The sequence below is a fragment of the Amblyomma americanum genome, chromosome 9, assembly GCF_052857255.1.
Source record: "Amblyomma americanum isolate KBUSLIRL-KWMA chromosome 9, ASM5285725v1, whole genome shotgun sequence".
In the NCBI taxonomy this organism is placed as follows: domain Eukaryota; kingdom Metazoa; phylum Arthropoda; class Arachnida; order Ixodida; family Ixodidae; genus Amblyomma; species Amblyomma americanum.
Window position 1 is genome coordinate 103,429,184 of NC_135505.1, and position 26,604 is coordinate 103,455,787.

Here is a 26,604-nt window from a genome sequence, read left to right on the forward strand (position 1 = left end):
TAGTTTTCCTCACTGCACTCTTGCGCTGTGCATTGCAGAGCTTCGTCTTCATCAACTTCCATCTGCTCCGTCTGGCAGCACTGGCCGCTCATCGTAGTGTTCTGCAGCGCACAAATCCGTGCACTCGCACTAATTCTAATCTAGTGAACATAAAGTTCATGAAATATACCGCATGTTTAACTCCGTGCTAACCGCGGGAGGGCAGCACTCGAGCGAGCCCTACCCGCGCCGTAGGCATCTGTTGCAAAGAGAGGGCGCTGGCCTCGCATAAGGTGCACGTACTCCTCTAGGCCTGCTTTCTGAAGAAGAGGAGGACAGACAAGAAGGAGCCTCGCGTCATGGCAGAAGACATCCATTCGACCCTTGGCAGCGGCCGCCAGGTTTCTCGAACTTCTCTCTTGCGAAGCAAGGAGGTACAGTCGGCAGGCGGCTTCATTGGCTGCGCCTGCGGGGTGTCCTTGGTCGCGGCCACCGCAGCTCTGGTCTGGCTGACCGGTAACTGGGCTGCCAAGCGGGACAACGCGAGCCACGCAGAGACACCGTTCTGCTGCCCAAACGAGGCAGCCAGGCTCTTTGCCGTCATCGACAGTAGCCAGGAACCCTGCACAGATTTCTTCGCGTACGTCTGCAAGAACGCCATCGAGCACGATTTCGTCCGTCACGACGTGGCCAGCGACATGGTGGTGAGCATTCTTTTCGCGAACAACGTGCAGGCTTTACACTCAGTAAACCTCCAAGGGTTCGTCTGGCGGGTGCACCAGCGAAAAATTACAACACAGTGAGTGATGAAATGGATGGCGCAAACGCTGGAATGGCAAATGCTTCCTCTTTCCATTGTCATTTTCTACGCTGCTGTACACTTTTGCAGGGACGTGCCCTCAGGCACACCTCAAAATTTTCCCATTCCGTCGTCGACGCCAATGGCATTAAGGGTTTCGCATACATGAGTGCAGCTTCTGCCCTTCCTCGCACATTCATACATGGCACCTCTGAAGATTTATCTCTCAAAAATATCTCTGAAAACTCTGGAAACTGCCAAAAGCGAAGGTACTAAAAAGTATTCGCGTGTTATTGTTGGGATTTATTTTTAATTGGCTTCGAATGCTCTATGGAGACACTACTTTAGCTGTAAATGATAATCAAAAATCTCCACCACTCCACTGATCACAGGGGGCAGTTTTAAAGGTCAACTGTCAGGCGTGATTGATATGAGAGCGAGCGCTTAGTCCGCGAAATGAATAAGATAGGCAGGATCACCGACTCCGCTGATAAGAGGGGCTCAGTTTTGCCACATCGTATAGGGCTTGATGGGACATCTGAGTTGTGGCGCCCGGATTTTGCATTGCCACTGGTGCAGCACTCCCTGGTGCAGCGCGCCACTGCTCCCGCGGTTACGGGGCATGTGATGCAGACGCTTCCTCCCTCTTATTCTCCAAGTACGCGCATGTGCCGGGGCATGTGTCGCGGTTGTCTGCTTCTTGGCGCTGCCGAGTGAATTCCCGCGTTTATCGTATGTTTCATCCTGCTTCATACAGCTCACCTGCAGCGTCGTGCATGCTTCTACAGGCGAGCTCCCCGTGCAGACGTATTTCGCGTGTGTTAATTGTCTTTCCTCTTGCTTTTCATGGAAGTTTACGAAGTGAGTATTGGTACTCCATCAAGAAATCGGTATTGTATATAATTTATAACATTCGGATTCTGCGGATCGACTAACATAGAGCAGTGGAGGGCACTGTATTATTCGCGGTAACCTGAGGTTCTTTAATGTGCACTTACATCGCACAACACCCGCATAAATTGTGTATTTTGAAAATTTCCTCTACTCAGCTGTGTAGATGCACCATTGGTGGTAGAAAGGCGTTTTACTGCTGAGCGAACAATTTTCCTTTTTCTTGGAATAGTTTACTCGCAACGACAAAATTTTCCTGCTGGCCTACTCTCTGCGTACGCAGCTAAATCATTCAAATACGCAGTGCAAAGCATGCGCTTTTCACGTCTACCGTGCCGTCTCAGTACCGGCCTCCTCGTGGGTTTGTTGATGGTCTGCGTACACCTGTCATTTTCACGGGTATACACAGGCGACACCCGAAAACAACGCGGGCGGCGCGTATACGAAGCAATATCATGCGAGGTAAGAAGGCTTCATCCGTCATTTAGCATACACTTTACAGAGTGGGCTGCTAGGTGGCACGTAACATCAGCGCCGAATGAAACGCCATCAAGAAAACCAAAATGCAAACACAAAAAAATTGACAGATGATTAGGAGGTCGGTAATGCAAAATTTGAGTGCGGCTGTTCACAGGGCACCTGCAACCACTGGCAGGTGGCTTGTTACCCTGCTAGCCACCCTCCGGGTTCTTGCCACAGCAGCAACCTTTTGCCGGTCTTCTACCCTGATTAGCCCTTCGCTTATCTGCTACCTGCCAACACACCACCTGCCACATGGCGAAACATTCCTCCTTACTGACGGCGACATGGAACGCAGGAACGAGCACCTAAGAGCGGCACTCTAAAAAAATATACTAGTTCCTAGGGCAGAAATAAAAACAAGGTTTAGCACTCTTCTTATAGACAGCCGTCGCGCTTTGAGAAGGAAATTACCCTCCGCCAGCACTGAGCTCTCCCGGCTAAGGTCAACTTTTTTTCCTTCTTGTGTTCATCTGTTTTGTTCGCGTTTCTTTTCTTCTTGGTGGTACAACTGCTGATTCATGAAAGGAAAAGTTTTCCTTGAATAAAGGAACGTGTTATCGTACGCTAGAGAATAAAGAATATTTTGCTTAGCGTTTCGCTGTTAGTAAATGAGGCGCAAAGGCTGCGTTCAATATGCTCTTGGCCCGCTGGTCACCACAGCACGGCCGCCTGGATAAGAGAATAACATTGTTTTTAGAAAAATCGGGGTCACGAAATGGGTGGTCTTCCCCTCGGCATGGTGGACTCCTCCTAGGCCGGTTGCTAGCTGGCGGACCGGCGGTGATCTTCGGCCCTTCTCGTGACCTGTAGTTGAAGATGATGGGGCACACACGCAGCCGCATGCAGTGCGATGTCAGTGCACACTAAAGATCCCCAGGAGGTAGCACTTATTCTGGAGCACTGCACTAAGGCATGTCGCTCTTTTTCCCCTGCACACTCCCATTTTTCATCCTTCCCTTACGAAGCGGTTGAAGTGTGCACCGAGAAGTCAAACAGTTACCGTGCCTTTAATTTCCTAATAAGCTATCACGCTCGATCTAGGCGGCCGGAGACACAGCATTTCAATTCGTGGCAATCTCGGCAGGTGGCGTGTCGATATCGCTACTTCTGCAAGAAGTACAAGGTGGGGACAAAACAAACACAAAGCCGCATCGGTGAGCTTTTGGGAGCGGAGTTAAGAAGTACAGCTCAGTGCTAAGCAGCGGGCCCACGTTGGGTGTTCGAGTAGCAAAATCACGATTGCTGAATGCTTTGCTGCGCGCCAGAGTCAGTGCTCCTGTCTCTCTTTTTCCGTCGTCCGTACACATGGTGGGAAACAATAAGCGTCAAGCCGCGAAGGGAGGGTCAAGAATTGTCTACATCTGCATTTTACGGAGACAACAAGCACTGTGCCCTTAACTAATATCTGCCGAGAATACATTGCGCGTATATCCTACTAAAGAGCCTAGCTCAATGCTTCAAGTTGAATTCTTAAAAATAGAGTATGCTTGCTTTCCATGGGTAGTCTTCAAATCTGTAAGTATTTTCAATTGGGTAGTGAACTGTTAATTGAAAATGTTATAAAAACAAGTCCACAAGATTTTGTGCAGCTCAAATGAACACATGCCTTATAATTACCCACTGAAGACGGCCGTGGGTTAAAAAAGAAATCGAACTTTTGCTGTAACATCCTTATTGCTTATTATATAACACTTTAAGCTCTGTCCCCAACAAAGTAGTCCCCTCCACTGGCAAAACCTCGTTAGCATCGTCTGTTCCGTTTTTGGAAAGCCTTCTAGAACGCACTTTCCCGGATAATGAGCAAGTCTCTTGTCGCATTGTATAGAATCTCCTTTATGGTTTTAGAAAAGACGTCTTTTCACCTTCGTCGCAGCATTTGGAAACAGGAAACAGTTGCTGGGTTAGCTCCGGAGAACATGTTGGATGCGGCACAGCGGGAGTGTGATATATTGCTAGATAGCGGCAGACAGGGACACGTGGACCAGTGCATTGTCATAAAAAAACATCCAATTCTGGTTTTTCAGCAATTCATGCCTCTTCCTGCACACGGCATCCCTCAAGCGCGCTTGGATTCCCTAGTAGACTTGCTTGTTTATCATTTGACCACGTAGTACAAATTCCTAATTGACAATGCCTTTGCAGTCAGAAAACACAGCCAAAATCACCGTGGTGTTTTAACGACTCATGCGGGTATTTTTCTAGAAGAGGAGACCCTTTGCCCACCCACTGCGAAGGTAGCACCTTCATTTCGATACCATGGCCATAAAATCACATTTCATCGGCTGCAGTGATGTTCCTTAAAGAACTTTTCATTGTCATTTTGCAGTGGAAAAGAGCTTCTTTTCTGATTTCAACGCGGGTCTGTTTCTGGTTGTCAATCAGAAAGCGTGGCACAAATTTGACACTGGCACGATGTAGCACAATTGTTTGTCGCTCAAAATTGCATGATCTTTTGCTGGTGCCCACTTCATCAGCAACTTGTATAACAGTTAAACGACAATTTTCACGAATTTAAGCACGAACTCTATCGGCATGGTCATCATTTACTGATATAGAAGGTCGTCCAGGCTTGGGATCATCACCGACTGATATTCTCAGGTGTTTAAGACGCTTAAACAACTCACAGCACTGCGTACGACAGATACGGACCCCTGGGTTGGCTTTTGTAGCTATTGAAATGTCTTTTGTGAAAGTGCTGCTGGGTTTGTAGCAAAATTGCAAGCTCACGCGTAGTTCTTCAAGCTGTTTCATTCTATGATAAGAGGCGGGACTGCACAAAAGGGACAGGACAGGAGAAAGAGGAACGAAGAACGACAGCGCAGTCGTTCCCACGTCACCTGTCCTGTCTCAATCGCGCAGTTGTACCTTTTATGTGGAATGAATAAACAGTCCGCAAGAACGTTCTACTACTTTTATTGTCACTTTGGCCCTTATCAGACGAGCAGGTTGGGCGCGCGTTAAGCTCAGCGGCTTTATCTCGTCAAGTAAGGTCAGAGCGGAACGCGGTAAATGGCAGCTTTTGTTGTAAACTTGCCGATATGTGCTCAGGGTAGCCGTAGTGCCCTCCCCCTGCCGGTTCGCGCGCTATTTCAAAAGTTCGGTTTCTTTTTTCACTCACTATTTATAAATTTCTATAATTTCAGGAGCCTGGGAGGCACCGGGAGCATTTATATTCGTAGTCTATATCATACTTTCCAATAGCGTGCAGCTTCTTAGCGGCATCATTCTTTAGAGCGCTCAGTGCATTCAGTAGCTTGGCGACACTTATGGAAGTAGCTTGTTTTAACTACGATTATAAAATTTTCTGTCTAAAGCTAAAACACAACAGTAAAAGCGGTCTCTATGCATAGATACTTAAGATTGCTTCCAGCTGAATGAACCGCGCGATTGCAAAGCTTAATCAGGAACCTTCGTTTGGCTTATTAATGCGAAAGCATCACTAGGCTATGCCGACGAGGTTCTTTCTTCAAAACGTGCCCGCAGCAGTTGTGAGGCACTTAGACGAGGTAGCGCCAAAAAATTATTGTAATCGGAAGAGGATGATGTGAGGTTGTTGTCGAAAATTAATTATGTGAATATCTTGATTAGTGAATTAATTAGAGCCAAAAATGCCTAAAAGTGGGCGCGGTCAGGACAACTTGAGGCGCCAAATTTAAAAAACCGGAAGTGGGGCTGCAGCCAACGCGTGGCGCCCAATTTCAAAACGAAGCGTGGCGCGAAGTTTGAAAACTCAACGTGGGGAATTGATGGTGCTTGATTAAGTAAGAATTTATTGTGGTGATTGGGAAATTGGATGAATTTACATCAGTGCTTAATCGAGTAAATGATAGGAGAAGAGACAAGTGAAGCAAAGACAGGCAAAAGAGAGGAAAAAGGGGAAAAGGGAAATGAGGAGGCGGCAATGCTTTCGCATTCCTGGAATGCGGTTACCGCAGTAATAATAATAATAATAATAATTGTTTTGGAGGAAAAGAAATAGCGCAGTATCTGTCTCATATATCGTTGGACACCTGAACCACGCCGTAAGGGAAGGGATAATCAAACGTTTTTTTCTCACGTGCCGTAAACTATGAATTTGGCAGTTTAAGTTGGTGTGGGGCACGTGAATTTTCGCTAGTGGTCAGGGCACAAACTTGTGCACACTGGTGGTATGGTTAGGCCGCCAAAAGAGAGAACTCTGCACTCCTTTCAGTGCGCTTATTCCAAAGCCCAAATAAGCATGCCCACTAGCTTCACATGACCTCAACACACCAGTCAATACAGGTGCCCACTCTGCAATCTGCATGCGCAAAATTGCCTTATACGCAGCAATAAGAGCAAGGGCATTCATCTTACTCTGAACACCGAAGGCCAGGCCCTTTGCTAGCCGGGGCTGCTCCAGTTCGTTACCTCTTTTATCAAGATTTGCATGTGGGTGTTGAGAACAAAACTTCTACTATTCACAAAAAGATCCTGCAACAATAGCTTCGGAATTAAACAGGCAAATGTCGACACGCGAATTGCTTCACTACACGGGACATGAGGTGACGCGTGACATTTCCTTGGGAGCAGTATTTTTTGAGCCCACCCCATTTTGGGAACTTCCTTCCACAAAACATACGCTCCTATTATGGCTATTCTAGTCGTGATGTTGATTTCTGCGCATCTTTTATTTAAGACAATAAAATATGAAACAGCGCTACTCTCTGCAACACGCATCGACGTTGGGGAGTACTGTTCGCGCAATACACCTTTTTAAGCTACTTACAATATCAACAATTTGAAACTCCGCATTGCCCCTGCGGGATTTCTTTTTTTCTAGTGGGATGTCACCACCAGCATTATCAAGGGCACCCAGAACTACAGCAGTAAAGCTGCGGAGGCACTCCACGCCCTTTACACAACGTGCATCGAGGAGATATGGCAGTACGAGAGGCGCAGCAGAGATGCCGTGGCTAGCATGCTGGAAATCGCCAACGTCACAGAGCGAATGAGTGGCGCCGACCTGCTGCGCTTGGTGCTTGGGGCCAAACAGCGATATCACATCACGGCTATTTTTGACATAACGGCAACAGGTATTCAGCTCACGTTCATCAGAAGAATCAAGCAGACCATTCGCTATAAAGCGTTTTGCGACGCTTCCTGCTATGCCATCAGTCTCTCCACCCTTAATGAGCATTTCCAAACGAACTACACCGCTGAGGACATCGCCAAGTGGGGGAAGAAATTCCCTCTCGTGAAGTGGAGGCGCTCGTCCATCTCTTTGACCGAGATTTGTGAAGCTTTCGGACTTATGGAAACGTCGCAGATCAAAGAAATATTCCTCGAAAACTTCATAGACCTTGATCATTTCAAAAGATTTGCGACGGTGCCCAAAGCTAACCTTCTCAACGACATTAAACTCTTGACTGACGCAAGGAGCCAGCCTTTGTCCGTGTTCTACGTGGTCCTTCTGCTCGCTCTGGACGCCATGCGCTACATTCAAAAGGACGTTCCTCTGAATTCACCCACAATGCGTAGCGAAGACGTCTGCTACAAACACCTGTACGACAGCGCCCAGCTATGGCGCGTCACATACGTAGCGGCACTCGCGACTCCCGCTAAAGACCGCCAGCTGCGCAACATCTTCGAGGGCACGCGACAGGCGCTCGCTGACTACGCCCCCCTTCGGCGGCTGGTGGCGGCCGGGAACGACACGGAACGCTTCCTGGCTATGGTGGGCAACTTCTCTCTCCTGCTTCCTGGCGAACTGATATTCCGGGAGCCTGCTGTACCCCACATGTCCAGGCGCGGCTTCGTGCGGAACTTAATCTTGGCGTTGAACTTTGAGTTCGACTCTAGCAACGAAAAGGCGCGCCACGGCGTGCCCTGGTTTCGAGACGACGCCAAGACCAGAGTCAAGGACCGCATGTTTTTTGTGAACGACACCACCCTCTACGTGTCTTCGCTGGGTTACGTCTGGCTGAGTTCCGGCACCACTGATCCCCTGCTCGCCGACGCAGCGGTGATCGCGAGCCGCATGGCAGCCTTGCTGTGGATTAACCTCGTTGACTGGGATGGCTGGTCGCCAGAAACGATGAAGGCGCTCGAATCCTACAGGTAATGTATATTGCTCCGACTTGAATTGAAGATGAAAACATGAGCTGGGCTAGAAATGTCTTTCACTGAGTTTGTGCATTCTGTTTAGCTTATTCGTACATGCGGTGTGAAGCTTAGGTGATTCGTTGCACATTGGATGGTTGAACAACATTGCAGAGCGTTCCATTTCCGAGGTGATAAATTAGGAACGCAGGCAATTTCACAAACCGCTCTTAGAAAGCCTGTTGTCGTTTGCAAAATTTGTCGAACTGAAGAAAAATGTTCACCTTTGCTTTTTAACAACTTATATTTTTAAGGTATCGCTAACCTTAGCCTGTTTTACTCACTCGCCGGCCAGAATATTTCAGCATTGATATCAGTTCGGGCAATAATATATGCAAGCTATTCCTTTGTTTGTATGTGGTCTCGCATCTATATATTTGTCTAGGTAGAGCGTTGTAGATTGTGTATTTTCGTGTAGTAGTCGATGAATAACGTTCATCTCTTGAGTACCTCCGAAAACTGTAGTAAGCACAACATGGCATGAAGTTACGCACGTGGCGTGTGCATAGAGCAAACTGGAAAATTGACGGGGACACTTAAGCGCTACCTTACGTTTGTTTTCGATAGCGTTAATGAGTTAAGCCACATATATACGAAATTGGTCATACTTAACTTTATATCCGTATGTCCCTGGGGGTCCTCATACCGCTCCTATCGCATTGGCGCTGCGATGAAAGGATGTGCCACTTCCCTGCGATGCCAGGTTCGGCCGCCGGTGGGCCTTGTCCTACCGAAGGTGCTCTACCCGTACCACCTGTCGCGACCAACCATTAAGTTAACTGTAGCCTTCCAGGTTGGATAGTTTGTTCACAATCCGGTGGGTAGGTTGTGACGTCTCACAAAATCACATGACCTACATGGCCCACTCAGATTGCCTCTCCAACGGTGCCTGTCTGGGCTATCCTACGCCACCCTATTGATCGCCCGCAACGCTAACAATGGCGCCGGATTTTGTGCGCAACGGGTATTTTAACGCTGTCGTGCTTCTACATGAGCACACTGGCATTTCATGTTAAAAGAGCTCACATTTCGCTCTCTGCGGCTTTAATCTATACAGCAACAATAAAGCCGCCCTGGCAGTGTGAATCATCGCGCACCAAAATCTAATTAGGGTATACGTGGCCTCTTCTGTTAAAACCGTGAAATATATTTGTAATGGTAACGGTCACCTACATTTCCTCCCCAGCGGGTCTCCACCCCGTGTCATGGCTCAGATTTATAGACGTGTAGAACTTGCGTAGTGCTCACGTAATGATTCGATATTTGCTTGCGGTTCCTCAAAGTGACCGCGCTTTCACGGCGTCAGGACTGCTAAAAATCTGGAGACGGCCGCCTAATCTCCTGCACGTCTTTAAGGCATTACTTGCGCACAGGAAGCGTCAGAGGAAGCATTTGTTTTATGACGATTTGATTTAGCGTACCCTGAGCCATTCGGCAGTGTATCTCGACGACACAGCTAGGGCGTTGCCCGACCTATAGCACGTCCTACGATAGACTCGAACTAAGTAAAATCAGGTAGCCGGGATTCAACAGAACTAAATGGAATCCAACCGTTCGAGCCACACTTGACGCGACGCAAATGCTTTCGTACGACTTGGCATCAAAGCCACCACGCAGCTAAAGATCAGAAAATGGAGAGAGTCAGAGCCACAGTACACCCAACACACCAGCCATCACGCGGCCGATTAGACAGTTGTTATATTGTGCTACGGTGAGGCTGTGATGTTGGAGATAAAAAATGCAGGTGGCTTCGTCGCACACGCGCGCCAGCGCACCACCTGTATTTCTGCTAGCACAATGCCCAAAAAAGAAGCTCTAAACTGCCTACACGCGCAGCGCCGCGAGTGTCGTCATCCCCGCAAAGGAGACCCTGTCGTGTGCTCTGTCAAGCGGGAGGCCGGTCGGCACCGAGGCCCAAAATAGGCATCGGCATGAGATGAACAGTGCCCGTATCCGCGAATGCCAAAGGAGGCAGCGAAATAGACTAACATAAAACGGACACCAGAAGAGGTGCGCGACATCGACCTCCAGCGTGTTTCGGACGCTGCTAAGCCAAGACGCGCTGGAGCAGGTGTAGGGTTGATTTAGTCTTTCACATGCACAGCGTTGAGCTAGACAGAGAAAATTATTTTGCCCTTAAGCTACCACATAGCAGTACAAGTGCGCACTGAGAAGCGATATATAAAAATAGGGGTTTAAAAATATCTGCAGTCTTTTGTACGTAGTTACGACAACTTTGCGCGTCTCTTTTAATGGTAGGTGTTCAGTGCTGTCTAAGAAAAAAAAGATTGAAGCAGCACAGTACTGTGCTCAATCAAACACCTTGCGAAATGCATTATTAAATCAAAAATGCGTGAAAGGTTCCTCGCGAACCGCCTGTAGTAGGAAGCAAATCGCAGAAACCTGTGACCTGCAATTTTTCTCGCCGACCGCAGCGGGCGCGTTTCGATGGAAGCGAAACACTAAGGCGCCCGTGTGCAGTGGTATGTCAGTGCACGTTAAAGATGCCCATGTGGTCGAAATCATTCCGGAGCTCTCCACTTCTGCACCTCTTTTAAGTCATCAAGTTTAGAGATATCACGGGGTCTTCTACGACCCCGTATCACAGCGATGTCTGTGGCAGGAACTACTTATCACGTTTCGATATTTCGTGAGGTCTCCTATCACCCTGATATTAAAGCGCCATCTGTACCTGCAACTAGAAAACAGCGCATCTCTCAGTGAGACTTGTAGCGCCATTTACAATAGCAGTGTAGAAACAACCACCTGCCGCTTGCCAATGACGACGTGACTTTGTATTATGGTGGATAGAGGTGGAACTATGTGAGTATGATGTCAGGGAACGAAACGGCGCTTTTTCGGTTTCTCGAATCCGAGATGGCGGCTATTAAAATTGGTTGTGCCCTCTCATCTCTTGCCCACCCGTCCTCTCACCAAAAATATCCTAAAAAGAGTAGGAAAACTGTCACGTTACTGGACCGCTATGCATGTTTACATTCGTTCCACTCTACATACTCCGAAAACAATGAGCACCCATACGGGGACAGTTGTATACCGAATTTGGTCGGGGAAATAAATCCCTATGGGTTGTGGTATAGCAATAAAACCACAATTACATAAAGGTAAACATTGTATACATGCAATTGAAGCGCATACCTGCAATTGAAGTGTTACCATATAGCACTGCAAGCCGAATTCATGGCCCACCTTGACCCCCCAAACGAAGCAAATTCCGTTTGGGACGTATCTTGATGGGGTGCAACACAACAATGGGTAGACATGGCTCGTAATTTGTCTGATAGATGCGTCTAGGCGGCAATCGCTCCGCTATGCGGCGTTCGTGCACGCGTAGCCGAGCATGGTGGCAGTTCACCCAGTTTCAGAGGCTATTACAGTCCGTTTCTCGCGTTAAAGATCCCCAGGAGGTGGAAATTATTCCGGAGCTCTCCACTGCGGCACCTCTTCCTTAATTCTTTCACTCCCTCCTTCATCCCTTACCTTACGGCGCGGTTCAGGTGTCCAACGATATATGAGACAGATACTGCGCCATTTCCTTTCCCCATAAACCAATTATTATTATTAGAAGACCGGCGCGTTCTTCTTCGCTTTCTTCATCTAGTAAACAAAACACCAACTCTCGTTAGTTCAACCTCTTCCAGATGGTTGCGGCCTTTCTTCGTTTCTTCGTTTACTCCCTCTTTATTGCTTGCCTTACGGCGCGGTTCAAGTGTCCGCCGATATGTGAGACAGATTCTGCGCCATTTGCCTTCCCCCCAAAAAATTTCATTTTTCTCAGGCCCGACCACAGCGGCTGCGTTTTTATGAAGGAAAACTCTAAGGCGCCCGTGTGCTGAGCGATGTCAGTGAACTTTAAAGATCCCCAGGTGGTCGAAATTATTCCGGAGCCCTCCACTACGGCACCTCCTTCTTCCTTTCTTCCTTCCCTCCCTCCCTTATCCCTTCCCTTACGGCGCGGTTCAGGTGTCCAACGATATATGAGACAGATACTGCGCCATTTCCTTTCCCCAAAAACCAATTATTATTATTATCACTCGGCCCACGCAGTAAGGGAAGGGGTAAATGAGTGACTAATAGAAGAACGGAAGAGTAAGGTGCATAGTGGAGGGCTCCGGAATAATTTTGATCACCTTGCGATCTTTAACGTGCACTAACATCGCAGAGCACACGGGTGCTTTTTGGCGTTTCGCTTGCATCGAAACCCGGCCGCCGCGGTGAGGTTCGAACCCGGGTACTCCGGCTCAGTACACGCGCGCCTTAACCAATGAGCCACCGCGGTGGTTGAACTACGAGCCTACGCCTGTCTTTGGAAACAGAGGACGCGCTTTGTCCTTGCTGAAATTGTATGGTACAAATGATGGCTTCTTCTACGCCGACCGGCCGAAGATCTAGATCCCAGGTTTTATTAAATGATTTAAAAGTTTGAGTAGTACGTCGAGCCTTTCTGTGGTTAGTCTCAATCTGTCGCGCAACCAACGTCATTTCAATAGCACTTTTGACAATTTAAGGCTATCATAATGGCGCCCTCCACTCGTTTGAAAAGTTATGGTCTAAAGGAAAGTAGAAATGCGTAAATTTGAACTCCAAAATGGTATTTGGCACGATGAAAGCAGCCCTTACGTTATCCCCTGACTTAATCTTTGTGTAGCTGCTCGTGAAATTCATCCACCAGAAGTAGCTGCTGGTTGAGGGTCAGTTTAATTTCATCAATATGTGAGAGTGGCTGACATCTTTGTCAAGTTGATAAATTGATTTCAACCGACTGTAAACAGAAATTGAGATTGATTGCTTTGCTCATGACAACTGATGCCTTCTAGCGGCTCTTCGAGAGGATATGTGGAAGGAAACGTGTATTAAAAACAAACATATAGTATGCCAGCAATGCTGCTGCTATCTTTACACCAAAGGCGGAGTTCGCAATTCTATAGGCTCAATGGAAAATCATCCAGATAAGAGTGCAATATAAACGGAAGAATTATTTGTGATTTGGGGTATGAACGCCTGATTTAATGACAGTTGAAACAATCTTCAGTAACGCATTATCAGAAGCTTAATAAACACATAACGGCATAGTATACTAGAATTAGAAAATAGGCCCAAAATTTCTTTTCTAATATCAGTCTGACAAATCTTTCATTGCAGAGAATGCATGCTGGCTGCATCACCCGCCCGATACCTTGAGTTCATGCATGAATTAGTAGCCCTCAAGGAAGGGCTGCAAATCGCCGCCGTTGTCGCGGCAGCAGGCACAGCCACCGATGAGGCCATCCGACCTGCGCCTGCAAGAGCGTCGTGGTACACAGTTCAAAATGCCTGGAGCCTCTTCCGCATTTCGAGAGCGCAATTCTTCTACGCGCGCTTTGCCTACTACCGTTGCAGCACCTCTTATGCAAAGCCTCTACTGAATGAACTTGTCAGCGGCAACAGTGACTTTGCCACCGCATTCGAGTGCCCGTACAGCAAGGAACTGAGTGAACAAGGTGATGACTGTATGAACATTAATGCTTTGAACAGTTAGCATAGAGTGATGTAGATAGAACGTTTCGAAGTGATTATGCATGTGTTTGTAGTTTCAGATCTTTTTGAGAGATTGCCTTCTAGTCTTTATTTTTCTGTTCGGAGTATTTGCGGTTTTTTATATGTACATCCTTCGGATTTCAGGTATCTAGAATGAGACGAGTGTTTGTTACTTTGAGTTTACATCAACTCCTAATCCTTGTTTACTCTTCGCCATGCACTAGTAATTGGAGATTTCTATTTCTATAAATTTTTATTTAAAGAACGATATATATCTTATCACAAGCTTTTGAGGCACATTAAACTGCTCACAAACCTTGCCTGTTGATGTCGTCATTCACTTGATTGAGAAGCCGCTTCAAAGTTTCAAAAACGCCATGAAAACAAACCTAAATGCAGCATAGGAAAAATCATAAAACATGTAACCTTTCCCTCTATTTCGTAAATGGTATAACGTCCACGCTTTATAAAGATAACCTGTCAGGAACCTAGAGGTATGTAAGTTAAACTTTGCGCTTCTGGAATCATCGCAAGCTCCGCTGGACATTGTGTGGCTCTAAAAACGCAGCTTCGAGTTCAAATGCACTTCCAGGCTGAAAAATAAATTCGATAGACCTTTCTGATCAACATCATTATCATGACTGCAGAAATCCATAGCTCACACTCAGACTAACATTTGGCACGCAAACGTTTTGTGCGTGCCTGTAATCGATAAAAAAACCTGCATAGAAAAATTAAGAAAGATACTTAAGAGTACTTGCGTACTTTGAATGTAACGCAAAGAGTTTTTAATTTCATTTTTATTTTTAAACTTGTCACTTTTCCAACTATACTGTAAATGGTATAAAGACTACGCTTTATAATCAGTTATGAAGCTACAGGTATGTAAGTTGAACTTTCTGCGTCTGGAACATCGCAACCTCCGCTGAACTTATACTCCTAGCACACGGAAAAGTGATTATTATTCCCATCGAATTAAATTAGCATTTAATTCCATTAATCGGCTGCTACACGGGAACATTTAATTTCATTAGGTTGGAATGACATTCGCCATCGAATGAGTTTGGAAAACTCATTCGCATTCGATCTCGAACCGAATGTGTACTCTGGACACCAGATACGTAGCAGAAACAAGTGACGAAAAAATAGATGCGCACTTCCAAAGTTAGAAATTGTATTTATTTAGTACTGCTAAAGAAATATTAGTTTTGGTGCGAACCTCTTGACAATAGAAGCTGTCGTGCATACCTGTTACTATCGGTCCCAGCAGCAGCCAACGGCAGTGGCCGACCGTGAAGCAGGGCCTTTCACACGATCGTCGATTATTTTGGTTCGCATGATTGTTGCTAGTTGGAGTTCCATGTTCGTTTAGTTCGCCAGTACTTAAAGATGTAACTGAGAAATTAATCTTTTGGAAGTCATTTCCGCGCTCCGCGCACCTCCGCGAACCGCCGCGTCAGACATTTTGTTTGTCTACGTTTATCGGATTCGTGGTTGACTTTGCACTTGGCTCGGCTTTTTATAGCTAAAGTGATGAAGCATTGCCGGAAGTAATATTTTAAGCATATATTACTATAAAGAAATGCTCTCGCCCGCTTTTGAAACACCACAATTTCAAACTTCTTTTATGCGCGCTGATGTCTTTCAATTGTACTATTTTTTTTCACTGGTCGTCACTGCCATCATTTTCGAATGACATTATTTTTACCGTCTAGCACAGGAGACCTAATGACATTCGATGAATCGAATGACATTCGGCTGGAATGATATTAAATTTGCAGTGTGGCAGAGGTATTATTGTGGCTCCAAGAATGCTGGTTAAAGTTTAAATGCGCATTCACAGTGAAAAATAAATGCGCTAATTATTTGTGATCATCATCATCATCTGGACTGCGCAAGCCCATAGTTCACTCTCGGCCAATTTGTCACGCAAACATTTTGTCCCTTCCTATAATATCTATAAAACCAGCACAGAAAAATTGCGGAGGGCACTAAAAAGACTGCTTGAGTGCTTTGAATGCGATAGCAACGACTTTTTTATTTTTATTTCCATTTTTATTTTCATTCAGTTGGAAAAGTTTCTCTAGATTTGCAATGACGCAGCCACTTATTACCGAACAGTCGCAAGGCAACGCATAAACTAGTGCACCTTTGTTCTCCATGCGCAGCACTGCGGTTTTGTCGCCTATTGGTTTTGTGCTCGCCTCAAAAGCTGAAATTCCTGTAGTCAAGTTTCCTTTGGTACCCCAGAGATGCCATCTAGAATTTCTAGGACCACTGCTGCTGGTCAGTGCTGACATCAGGTTTTGTTGCTGATTACCCAAGCAATGCTCTCATATTAAAACGAAATTTCAGACCGGGAGATGCCTATGGGAGGTATACGAGGCATTAGCCTCAACTCGTCACATGTGCCTCTTGCATCAGGATGTCTTCAGTTTATGAATGGCAATGAAACCTCTTGTCGAAGCTGGTTTACAGTTTCAAGGAAATGGTATGTTTAGCATAAAAAGCATGTAAGCGAAGCTTACTTTTAGGAACCATTATAAGCGTCTGAACAAAGCTCAACCACACACTTGCAGTACTCTGTGGTGCGTGCTGTAGTTAAACAATATTTTCTCAGAAACGTCGTAGGTAAAGAAAAATTAATCCTGCTCCCAGGTTCGAACCCGGCACCACCGCTTCACCGGAGCAGTTACTCTGCCAACTGAGCTAATCGGGACGGCAAGCTTATGGCAGTGCGAGAGCGAATTGATTGAAACAGTGTTTGGTCTAATGCTTTGGGGAATCCTCGAAGGTTGAGTAGATTTTCAATAAGAGAGTAATTACTGACATTCAACCAAGCGCAGCTATAGTGCTACAAAGTAAAGCTTCGTAGTTAATGAAAATTCTATCCAGTTCTGGGTTTCGAATCCGAGATCACCATTTCACTGGCGCAGTCGTTTAGCTTAACTGAGCTAACCGGGGCGGCTAGCATATTCTATGGTGACGACGAATCGATGGGTTGATCCGTTCGTCCATTTTGTTTTCGGGCACCTGGAAGCATAAGAAGGAAACTTAGCCCATCACAGGTTTCTCTGCGGTGCTCAGCATCCGGAATATCCACCAGGTGACAGTGCCGATCGTAAAGACTTTGTTTTCTCATTGTCATATGCCGACTACTTGGCAAACTTGAGAAAGTGAGAGAGAGAAAAACTTTGTTGAAGTCTCTTAACATATTGGCGGTTCGGTCTTCGTCTTCATCGCTGTCGACGCTTGACCTCTTTCAGCAAAGTTGGGCCCCTATTCCAGGGCTCCACTGAGCCTAGCTGCTTCGCTTGCGTGCTGCACTAGTGCCCTTTGGGCAGTGAGCTCGCAGCTGGTGAGCCGGCTCACCCATAGCTCTGCACTGGGGGTTTTGTGTTGGTGGAATGCGTAGTTGCTTTCACACTCCCAGGTAATATGGTATAGCGTGGGGGTTGCCCCGCACCACGGGCATGTATCCCTGAATTGTGTAGCATACATTTTGTGTAGGATGTGTAAGAAATGGTAAGAAAGTTCCCATTTTCAGCCTCCGCCAACTAGCTGCTTCTTGCTGTGTTAGAGACTTATGCGGAGGAGAGTATCTAATCATCCTTCCTCTTTGAAAACTCAATATCTCCGAATATCCAATCTCAACGGTATAGTGATGATCCAGGGTATGTGGCTGCTCAGCTTGGTACGTGATCTCGCGAGTTAACCTATCCGCCTTTTCGTTACCCTCTATTCCCGTGTGCGCTGAAATCCAGATTGTCCTGTGTGTCGTGTTGTATTTAAGAGGCCCTACTTTACGCAGGATATTTAGGACGGCTGCAGATTCTACTTTTTTTAGTATCTGAATGCTTCTTTTGAGTCGGTAAAGATGTATAGTGACTTGAGAAAATCATCGCGAACACATCCCACTCTAAGCCAAGCACAAAGCTACGCAGAGGCACGCACTTACCGACGCGTACAAGAACTCTACCCACTACAACATCACTACAGCAGTTATAACAGATGTTGCATTCCATGCAGTGTCCAGTCTCTTGTTGTTGCGACTGTAGGAAGGAAGATACGGACAGGGCACTAGCCTGCCCAGTGGCTCATTCTGGGCCACATTCTCATTAACGTGCAGACAGTAGGAGAGTTGAAAGAGTTGAGAGAGGAAAGATTGAAAAAAGAAAGACGCGGTCTCGCAACAAGGCGTCATTTGTAGCGATGAGGACGGTTTAGCATAATTATTCAAGAAACACACAGCGAAGAGACACCGAGACTATCGGGCTACCGGTCGCACAACAGCCCGCCGAACAAAAGGAACACGTCCAAGGGCAAGGGCAGAGGGGTCTGCACCTTCGTCAGGAAAGGGATCACCTTCATGGAACACGAAATGATCTGCAGAAGCGCAATCGAACAGTGCACGTTGGAAGTAATCACGGGCAAGAAGAGGAAGGAGAGCACTTTCCTGGTGAATGTCGAGCAATCCGTCCCACGGAAAACAGAGGTTCAAGGCACTATTCCACAAGGCGACTTTAGTTGCAGGGAGCAATACGCTCCTAGTGTGCGGAGACTTTAACGCTCCGAGCCAAGACTGGGGCTACGACAGAACGACGGTCAAGGGGGGAGAGCTGATGCAAGACGCCACCGATGTAGGACTTATCACGGATCCGGCCTTTCTCACCAGGATCGGCACATCGGTAACGAGAGGCACCACTCCGGACCTTACCTTCGTCAAAACCGACGGTGGATCGAGAGAAGCGAAATGGAGAAACACGGGCCAAGAGCTGGGCAGCGATCACTACATAGTGGAGGTCGTCGTAGCACTCGAAGGTCAAGGCAACACCGGCATAAGGAAGCATCGCATTACGAACTGGGACGCCTTTCGAAAGGCACTACCCGCGGTGCAACTGGACATTACGGACATCGAGCAATGGGCGGCCAACTTCGTTGAGACTACGGAAGGAGCCACCAAAGAGCTGAAGACGGGCGAACGGATAGACAAGATGGACAGCGGGCTGGCCAACCCGATAGAATCCAAGCAGTTCATAAAGGCGAGGTGGCAGAAGCGACGAACCAACCAAAGTCTAAGGAAGAAGATTGTCGAGCTCAACAGGCAGATCGAGGTTCACTGCAGGGTGTTATGCACCCAACAGTGGAACGAGGTCTGCAACGAAGCTGACGGACAGATGCACAAGGGCAAGACGTGGAAAATACTGCAGCACCTCGATGAAACCAATACCAAGGGCCACCAACACAACCTGGCCAGGATCCTACACAATGCAATCTGCGAACACGGGAAGGACGAGGTGAAGCGAAGCTTGAACGCCAAGTACCTACCGAGCAGCCCCACGGAAAGACACCCGGATTACCAAGGCAACGAGAACGAGACGTTAGATCGAGACATCCAGACATGGGAAGTCAGAGTTGCCCTGCAGGGTCTCAATGGCAGGTCCGCCGCGGGTCCCGATCGAGTGACCAACAGAGCGCTAGAGAACCTCGACGAAGCGGCCATCGAAACGCTCACGAACTTCTACAAGTGCTGGCAAGAAGGAAGGCTGCCCAAGCAATGGAAAGCAGCCAAGACAATCCTCATCCCCAAGCCTGGCAGGCCGCCCAACATAGAGAACCTCAGGCCGATCTCGCTCACTTCGTGCGTGGGAAAGGTCCTCGAGCACGTTCCCATGAACAGTTGGCAGTGTTACCTGGAATAATCGGAGCTTTACCCTTATTCTATCATTGGGTTTCAGAACAAGCTCGGGATGCAATACGCCATGATTTTACTGAAGAACGAGATCATCAACGATACGACGGGCACCAAGAACAACAGAGCCATACTCGGGCTGGACTTGCAAAGTGCCTTCGATAAACTAAGGCACTCGGCTATCCTGGACCAAGTATGCAAACCAAACATGGGCAGAAGAACATACCATTACATCAAAGACTTCCTGACGGAACGGACCAACGAAATCTGCGCGGCAGACCTGCAGCTCGAAGAGAAGCAGCTGGGCAGCGTCGGAAATCTGCAGCGTTCGGTGCTCTCACCGCTACTCTTCAACCTCGTGATGATCGGGGTGGCCAACCGGCTAGAAAGAGTAGTGGGCGTCCGGCACGCCATCTAGCCGACAACGTTACGCTATGGGTACCGGGAGGAAGCGACGAACCCATTGAGACAACGCTGCAAGAAGCGGTCAACGCCATCGAGGAGCAGCTGGACGGGTCTGGACTCGTTTGCTCTCCGGCCAAGTCAGAACTGCTGGTGATACCACCGAAAGGAGCGGGCAGGAAAAGAAAGAATATGGAAGTCAAGTACGAGCGTCCCAAGATCACGGTCAAGACGGCGGGAGGCCATGTAATACCGGAGGTCGAGAAGATTCGAGTGCTCGGGCTGCTCATCCAGCGAAACCGAGTCAATGGTGAAACGGTCAACAAGCTAGCGGGAAAAGCGACCGCGGCAATGAGACTCATCAGGAGGGTGCCCAGCAGAAAAGCGCTGATGAAGGAGGAGAGCCTGACTAGGCTCGTTCAATGCTTCGCAGTTAGCCACATAACGTACGTGGCCGCCTTCCACAACTGGAGGCCGAGCGAACGTAAGAAGGTAGACTACACCATACGCAAGGCGTATAATGCGGCACTCGGCCTCCTCGAGAGCACGACCACCAAAAAATTCATGGCGCTGGGAGTCCACAACACGCTGGACAAATTAGCCGAAGCACAGAGAACGGCGGAACTCGAGCGTCTCTCTGAAACGAGAACCGGAATACGTACTACGGGACCTTGGCCTCGAGCCGAGGGAAGGCACGCTGGAGAGAGACCTACCTATACCGGATAGCATCAACAGAAAGCTCAGGGTCTGCCCAATCCCGCGGAACGTGAACCCCGAGCACAACAAGGAGTGGAGGCTGGCGAGGGCCAGGGCTCTCGTGGACCTCCACGCGAGAGAAGAAGGCGCCGTCTACGTGGACGCGGCGGAGTATCGAGGGAGCAGCGACGCATACGCGGCGGTGTTTGTCGGGGAATCGACGGGTGCAACGAAGACCGCGGCGACCGTCCGGACTTGAGAAGCGCACCAGGCAGATGAAGTGGCCATCGCCTTTGCCGTCTCCTATCCCGGATGCACTACAGTGTTGTGTGACTCTATAACGGCAGTGAAGAACTACGCCAAGGGTAGGGTATGTAGTGAGGCCACGCGCATACTGCGCAACGCCGAAGAGATCGGACGCAGAAGTGCTGTGTTGATCAAGTGGTTTTTGGCCCACATGGGCAGTGACGTGCCGGAACGCGGGAATGTGAACCACAACGAGACGGCCAACTCGATCACGCGAGGACTAATCAACCGCCCCGCTTCAAGCACGGATGACTCGGAGTGTTGGTCGCAGTGCAGTGCCAAGGACAAGATGACCACCTGCAACTAAATAGTGAAATGGTACAGACTGAACAGACAGACTATGCCGCCACCTCACCCGGGGCTTACCCGGAGGGTGGCAGTGTTATATAGACAGTTACACACGGTGTTCCTGCTCACCCCGGTGCTAGCTAAGCACGTATGTCAGAGTGTGTACGCGAGTGACGTGTGTACACTGTGCGCGAAGGAGAGAGCCACCGCGGCTCACATCCTTTGGTACTGTAGTGTAAATCCGCGAGAAGCCAGCGAAAAGACGACAATGCCGCCGCAGCTAGAGGCTGCAACTAGGAGCTATGATCAAGAGACAAAACTCAAGGCCGTTCAGCAGGTCTCGGCAGCTCTAGAAAGGCAGCGACCGAGCGAAACCGAGGAGAAGGGGAGCAGCACACCCAGGAAGAGGGCGGCGGCCCTCTCGGACCCGCGGAAGTAGCGAGAGACCAAGACCTCGAGGAGAATAACGCACGAGACTGACGTAGTTGCCGCGTTGCGGTAAAAGCTTGTCCTCCCTGCATGGAGGGAGCCTAACCGATTCTGCAGGCATTTTCAATAAAGTTGTTCTCTCTCTCTCTCTTTAGCAACAGATACACCCGGTGACGAGGAGCCTTCGACGCATTGGCGAGAGTTCCTAGATCCAAGCATCGTAGGGCCACTATGCCACTTCTCACTACATGCCTGCAGTGAACAGCCTGTGGAAATGTTAATATGTACCACAAAATCCGGGCATGCTAGTTCAGGCCCTATCGAGAACCAACGCTCACCATTTCCAAAGAACCCGCCGCGGTGGCTCAGTGCATAGGGCGCTCGACTACTGATCCGGAGTTCCCGGGTTCGAACCTGACCGCGGCGGCTTCGTTTTTATGGAGGAAAAACGCTAAGGAGCCCGCGTGCTGTGCGATGTCAATGCACGTTAAAGATCCCCAGGTGGTCGAAATTATTTCGGAGCCCTCCACTACGGCACCTCATTATTCCTTTCTTCTTTCACTCCCTCCTTTATCCCTTCCCTTACGGCGCGGTTCAGGTGTCCAACGATGTATGAGACATACTGAGCCATTTTCTTTCCCCAAAAAACGAAACCAAAAGAAACCATTTCCAAAGAATGATGGGAGGTCGTTATGCCTAGCGATAACCTTAAACGCCGGCAAGGACAAGTAGCGAGGACTAACGCTGCGGCCACGACCAAAAGACTGCCGCGCTCGCCGCGGTGGCTGAGTGGTTAAAGCGTTCGTCTAGAAGCGGAGTACATGGGTTCGAATCCCACAGCGGTGGCCGCTTCTCAATGAAGGTGAAGCGGAACAGGCGCCAGTGTGCAGTGCAATGTCAGTGCACGTTAAAGGCCTCCAGGTGGATTAAATTATCCAGAAGCCGCCACAACGGCAGCTCTTTCTTCCTTTATTTTTTCACAAACCTCCTTTATTACTTTCCTTAGCCCTCTAGCCCTGTTCACCCTCTTTCCCTTCACCTAACCGAGAGACGTGGGAGACAGCCCTGCTCACCTGTTCTACGTTAGAGAGCGAAAGAGCCCTTGCCGCTAGGGCCCGAGCTGCAGCGGAAGCCACAGCGGTCCCGGACTAGGAACATCTCCTAGAATTTTTAAGGGGCTGGCCCGGAAAGCTAGTGCCCACTCTCTCCTGCGAATTATTACCCTCATAATAAGCCTGGCTACACTCACTGCAGGGCAAAAGCCTCTCCCGTGTCTCTCTAATTAATCCTTTCCTGTGCCAGCAGCGCCCACCCTATGCCTGCGAACTTCTTAATCTGATTCGCCCACCTTGCCAATTCTGCCGTCTCCTGCTACGCTTGCCTTAACTTGGAATCCACTCGGTTACCCTTAAGGACGAGCGTCTATCTTGCCTTCGCATTACATGCCGTGCCGAAGCCCATTTCTTCCTCTTGATTTTGACTAGGATGTCATTAACCCGCACGTTTGTTCCCTCACCCACTCTGCCAGCTTCCGGTCTCTTAGCTTTACACCTATCATTTTTCTTTTCATGGCTCGCTGAGGTGCGCTTAACTTAAGCTGAATCCTTTTTGCTAACCTCGACATTTCTGCTCCGAGTACCTGAGTACCTTTAAGATACAGCTTGCTTCTTGCCCACCTTCGCATTGAAGTCGCCCGTCAGTACAGTGTACTAACATTTTACTTTGTTCTTGCCGCCATAGAAACTATCAAGGGTCTAGTCATCATGGCTGCATGTAGACGCGTAGGCCTGCACTACCTTCAGCTACTTTGCCAGCTATATCTTGATTAATGAGGAATCCCACACCTAGTTCTCGTCCATCCGCTGATCCGCGATAGCACAGTATGCGCCCGTCCTTAAGCACTGTATACCCCTCACCTGCCCTCCTAACTTTACGGAGACCTATGGCATCCCATCTAATGCCCGCTAGCTCCTCGAACAGCACTGCTTGGCTAGCCTCTTTAGATAAGGTTCAAGCGTTGAACGTTGCAGGCTCATATTCCAATGGCGACCAGCCTGGAGCCAGAGATTCTAAGCACCCTCAGCTAAGTCAAAGGACTGACCGCCGCCTTGCTCAGTTGCTCCCCTGCTACCGGGGACTCAGGTCCGAGAGTTAATTGGTTTCTTCATAGAAGGTTTTGGCCAAGTACTACATCTGGGTGGCCAAAACCTGTTCTTGTGAGGGAGTGCCCTGTAGGTTCTTGTCACCGAGCTCAGACCGCACCCCAGGCCTTGTTATTCAATTCCATCGACACGCGGTGGTATCCTGCAAATAACCATGAGTAAACGTTTTCCCACACCACCACCTTTAGGGCGCGGTTCAGGCGTCCATTAATAATTCTGACACAGTTACTGTGGCATTTATTTCTCAAAACCATTCTTCATTTTTTTCGCTCTAGGAGGTGCACTCGAAAACCTCATTTATCTTTCGCTTTATAAAATAATTTCAATAACTCAATCGCTCAATGTGAGGATTGTTTTGCCGAAGCCACACCCAGGAGGCAAAGAACATTGTATAACAGTGGCGTGTTATACAATGTTTAGACCACCTGAAATTTTGCGAGAAGCGATGGCATCATTAACCAGGAGCGCCTTTTCATTCTGCATCCATGGAAACGCGGACGCCACGGCTAAGATTGAATCCAGGGGCCTGATTACGTAATTGTGAATTAGGAAAATTGTCAAAAACTTGTCACAGTGGTGTCAATAAAGCTAGCTCCTATTGGTCGGTCGTGGCCGGCGGCCATATTGCTTTTTGCGTCATGGGTGGCTGCAGATGACGTCACTGATGTGTCAGAAGTCATGACGTTGCACACCATATTGTGCAGCTGATATTTGAGAGATTTTTGTCACAGTTTTGAGGCCGTCAATTTGACCGTTGCCTTTGTGACAGAAAATGGCGGCGGTGTACTCTGCGATACGACTGAGGCGAAGGAGGGCGTACGAAGACGTGTTTGACTTGCCGGACGAGCTGTTTCGACGCCTTTTTCGAGTGGAGAAAGAGACTGTGGATAGCTGTGTGACGAACTTGCCGATGAACTCGGAGATTTGCGTGCGAGTGCGCTTGAGGTGCGGCGGCACGTGCTGTGTGCACTGCGGTTCTTTGCCACAGGCGGCTTTCAAGCTGCCGTTGGTACGAGGCGCACGTCGGCATCGCTCAACCGACGGTGAGCAAATGCGTGCGGCAGGTATTGCAGGCAATCTGATAACTTAGCGTGCAGAAGGAGTGGGTTCCCGCGGTCACCTCTCTGACACACAACTACATATAAATAAGACACGCTTATGCTGGCAAAGCACTTTATTTTTCCCGGGAAATGACACTTCGTGGTCATCTTTTCTTCCCCAAGGGGAAAGAAACAAACAACCACTCGTCACATATTGCAACACTTCCCCTTTTGGCATTTTTATCATCGATCGAAAGAGGCGAAAAACACCTTCTTCAACAAGTTGTCTTCGTGGATTTCGTACCAAGCGCTTCTTGCATGTTTGCTCGGTAGGCATGTAGCCTTCACTGCATTCGTTCAAATTTTTCTGCGCACTAAGGTCAACCGCACAGTAGCTTCACTTCAGACGCCGCGTAACAAACAATAAACACGGCGTAGAATTGGCCGCTTTCGTGAAAAGCGGCTTGACGTTTTACCGCCGTCAGCGTTTCCCTTTATTATTAGCACAACTTCGAACACTTTTTGTGTTGCTTAATATTTTCAGACTTTAAACGCAATGTTATGGCAAAATAAAATATTAGTTATTTTCATCGTTGTTTATTTATTATTTATTTTTAAAGGAAATTTAGCCGTCGATCCCTCTAACGCTCTTGAGGCGACGCCCTGCTGTAATTGGCTGATTCCTCGTTGCGTCACGTGATGACGTCTCATCGTGTCGTCATTTCTTCGTCATTGTCAAAAACGTGTGACAGAAGTTGTCACAGTTGCGTAATCTGGCCCCAGGTCACCTAGCACTGCAGCCAAGCGCGGTTACTGAGCAACTCCAGAGGGACATGGGATGAAATGCGAGCATCGGCGTCCTAGAATAAGATGTAAAATAAAAGCGCACATGTTTTGTGCGACGTTAGCGCATGTGGGAGAACGTCAACGCGCACTTGCTCGAATCAAATCGTCGACGTCAAAAACTTTATTGACGAACTGAGGAGTTCGGAGCACAAACGCTGTTGGGCATCCGCACGGCCCCACTGTACTCAAGCGTTCCTGGAGACCATAATGCCTGCAGCCAGGTAGGCAGCGTTGGTCTGCACGACCGGGACCTCGGAGAACAGCACGATCTCCTAGATATAAACCATCACACTCTATTTGGGGAGTTTATGCAGGGCCCGCAAAAGCAGGTCAGCCTTCTCCTTGCGTAGCGTGCTGTCTGTCTTTTAAGACATGGACGAACTCGGTTTTGAACGCATCCTACGTTCGAATGCAAGATTCACTGCTTATAAACAAGGTCCTCGTGTAGTCATTGAGGGTGGTATAAACAAGACGCATCTTCCAGTCAGCGCCCCAGCCATCGTAGATGGCTATCCGGTCGTACTGGTCCAGCCAGTCTTTGGCGTGCTCGTGGGGCTGGCCGTGGAATTGGGGTAGCTCTGGCTGGTGGTTGAGCAGGACCGGCGGAACTGCAGCTGGAGGATTCATTGTGGTAGCCTTTCGTGTTGGATTAGATGCAGGGAGCAGTACAAATTCGAGAGGTATGCATTGCAATCCGCGACTGCCCTGGTAGACTGGCGAGTGTACCTTAGGTATATGTCCAGCGCATTTACTGAGGCTTGAAGGGGTTGTACGGTACATTATCGACTTAGCCAGCACCACCACCAGATGTCATGTTGCCGTTAAGCAGCCCAGAGTCCCGTTGGCTTTAAACGGCCGAGAGTAAGCAGCGGTGTAGCCCCGGACGCGCGCTTCTAC

At 48.4% G+C, this 26,604-nt stretch overlaps 2 protein-coding genes and 1 pseudogene across 2 annotated transcripts; all 3 read left to right on the forward strand.

The window, feature by feature from the left end:
* Positions 1-338: 338 nt before the first annotated feature.
* On the forward strand, positions 339-7,450 carry LOC144103557 (uncharacterized). Its single transcript, XM_077636245.1, has 3 exons — positions 339-683; positions 6,993-7,326; positions 7,413-7,450. The coding sequence occupies exons 1-3, from the start codon at positions 339-341 to the stop codon at positions 7,448-7,450; spliced, it is 717 nt and encodes a 238-aa protein (XP_077492371.1).
* Positions 7,429-14,138, forward strand: LOC144105248 (uncharacterized). The gene is made up of 2 exons (XM_077638390.1): positions 7,429-8,269; positions 13,472-14,138. The coding sequence occupies exons 1-2, from the start codon at positions 7,464-7,466 to the stop codon at positions 13,845-13,847; spliced, it is 1,182 nt and encodes a 393-aa protein (XP_077494516.1). The 5' UTR covers positions 7,429-7,463; the 3' UTR covers positions 13,848-14,138.
* A 4,702-nt stretch (positions 14,139-18,840) lies between these two features.
* LOC144103813 (uncharacterized) lies at positions 18,841-21,669 on the forward strand (annotated as a pseudogene).
* The last annotated feature ends 4,935 nt before the right edge of the window (positions 21,670-26,604 follow it).

What these genes read in the sequence shown, in the direction of transcription:
- LOC144103557 (XM_077636245.1), top strand. Translation starts at nt 339, where the DNA reads ATGGCAGAAGACATCCATTCGACCCTTGGCAGCGGCCGCCAGGTTTCT. An exon ending in ACGTGGCCAGCGACATGGTG is followed by an intron (nt 684 to 6,992) that starts GTGAGCATTCTT and finishes CTTTTTTTCTAG; the next exon opens with TGGGATGTCACCACCAGCAT. An exon ending in CGCTTCCTGCTATGCCATCA is followed by an intron (nt 7,327 to 7,412) that starts GTCTCTCCACCC and finishes CCTCTCGTGAAG; the next exon opens with TGGAGGCGCTCGTCCATCTC.
- LOC144105248 (XM_077638390.1), top strand. Translation starts at nt 7,464, where the DNA reads ATGGAAACGTCGCAGATCAAAGAAATATTCCTCGAAAACTTCATAGAC. An exon ending in AAGGCGCTCGAATCCTACAG is followed by an intron (nt 8,270 to 13,471) that starts GTAATGTATATT and finishes CTTTCATTGCAG; the next exon opens with AGAATGCATGCTGGCTGCAT.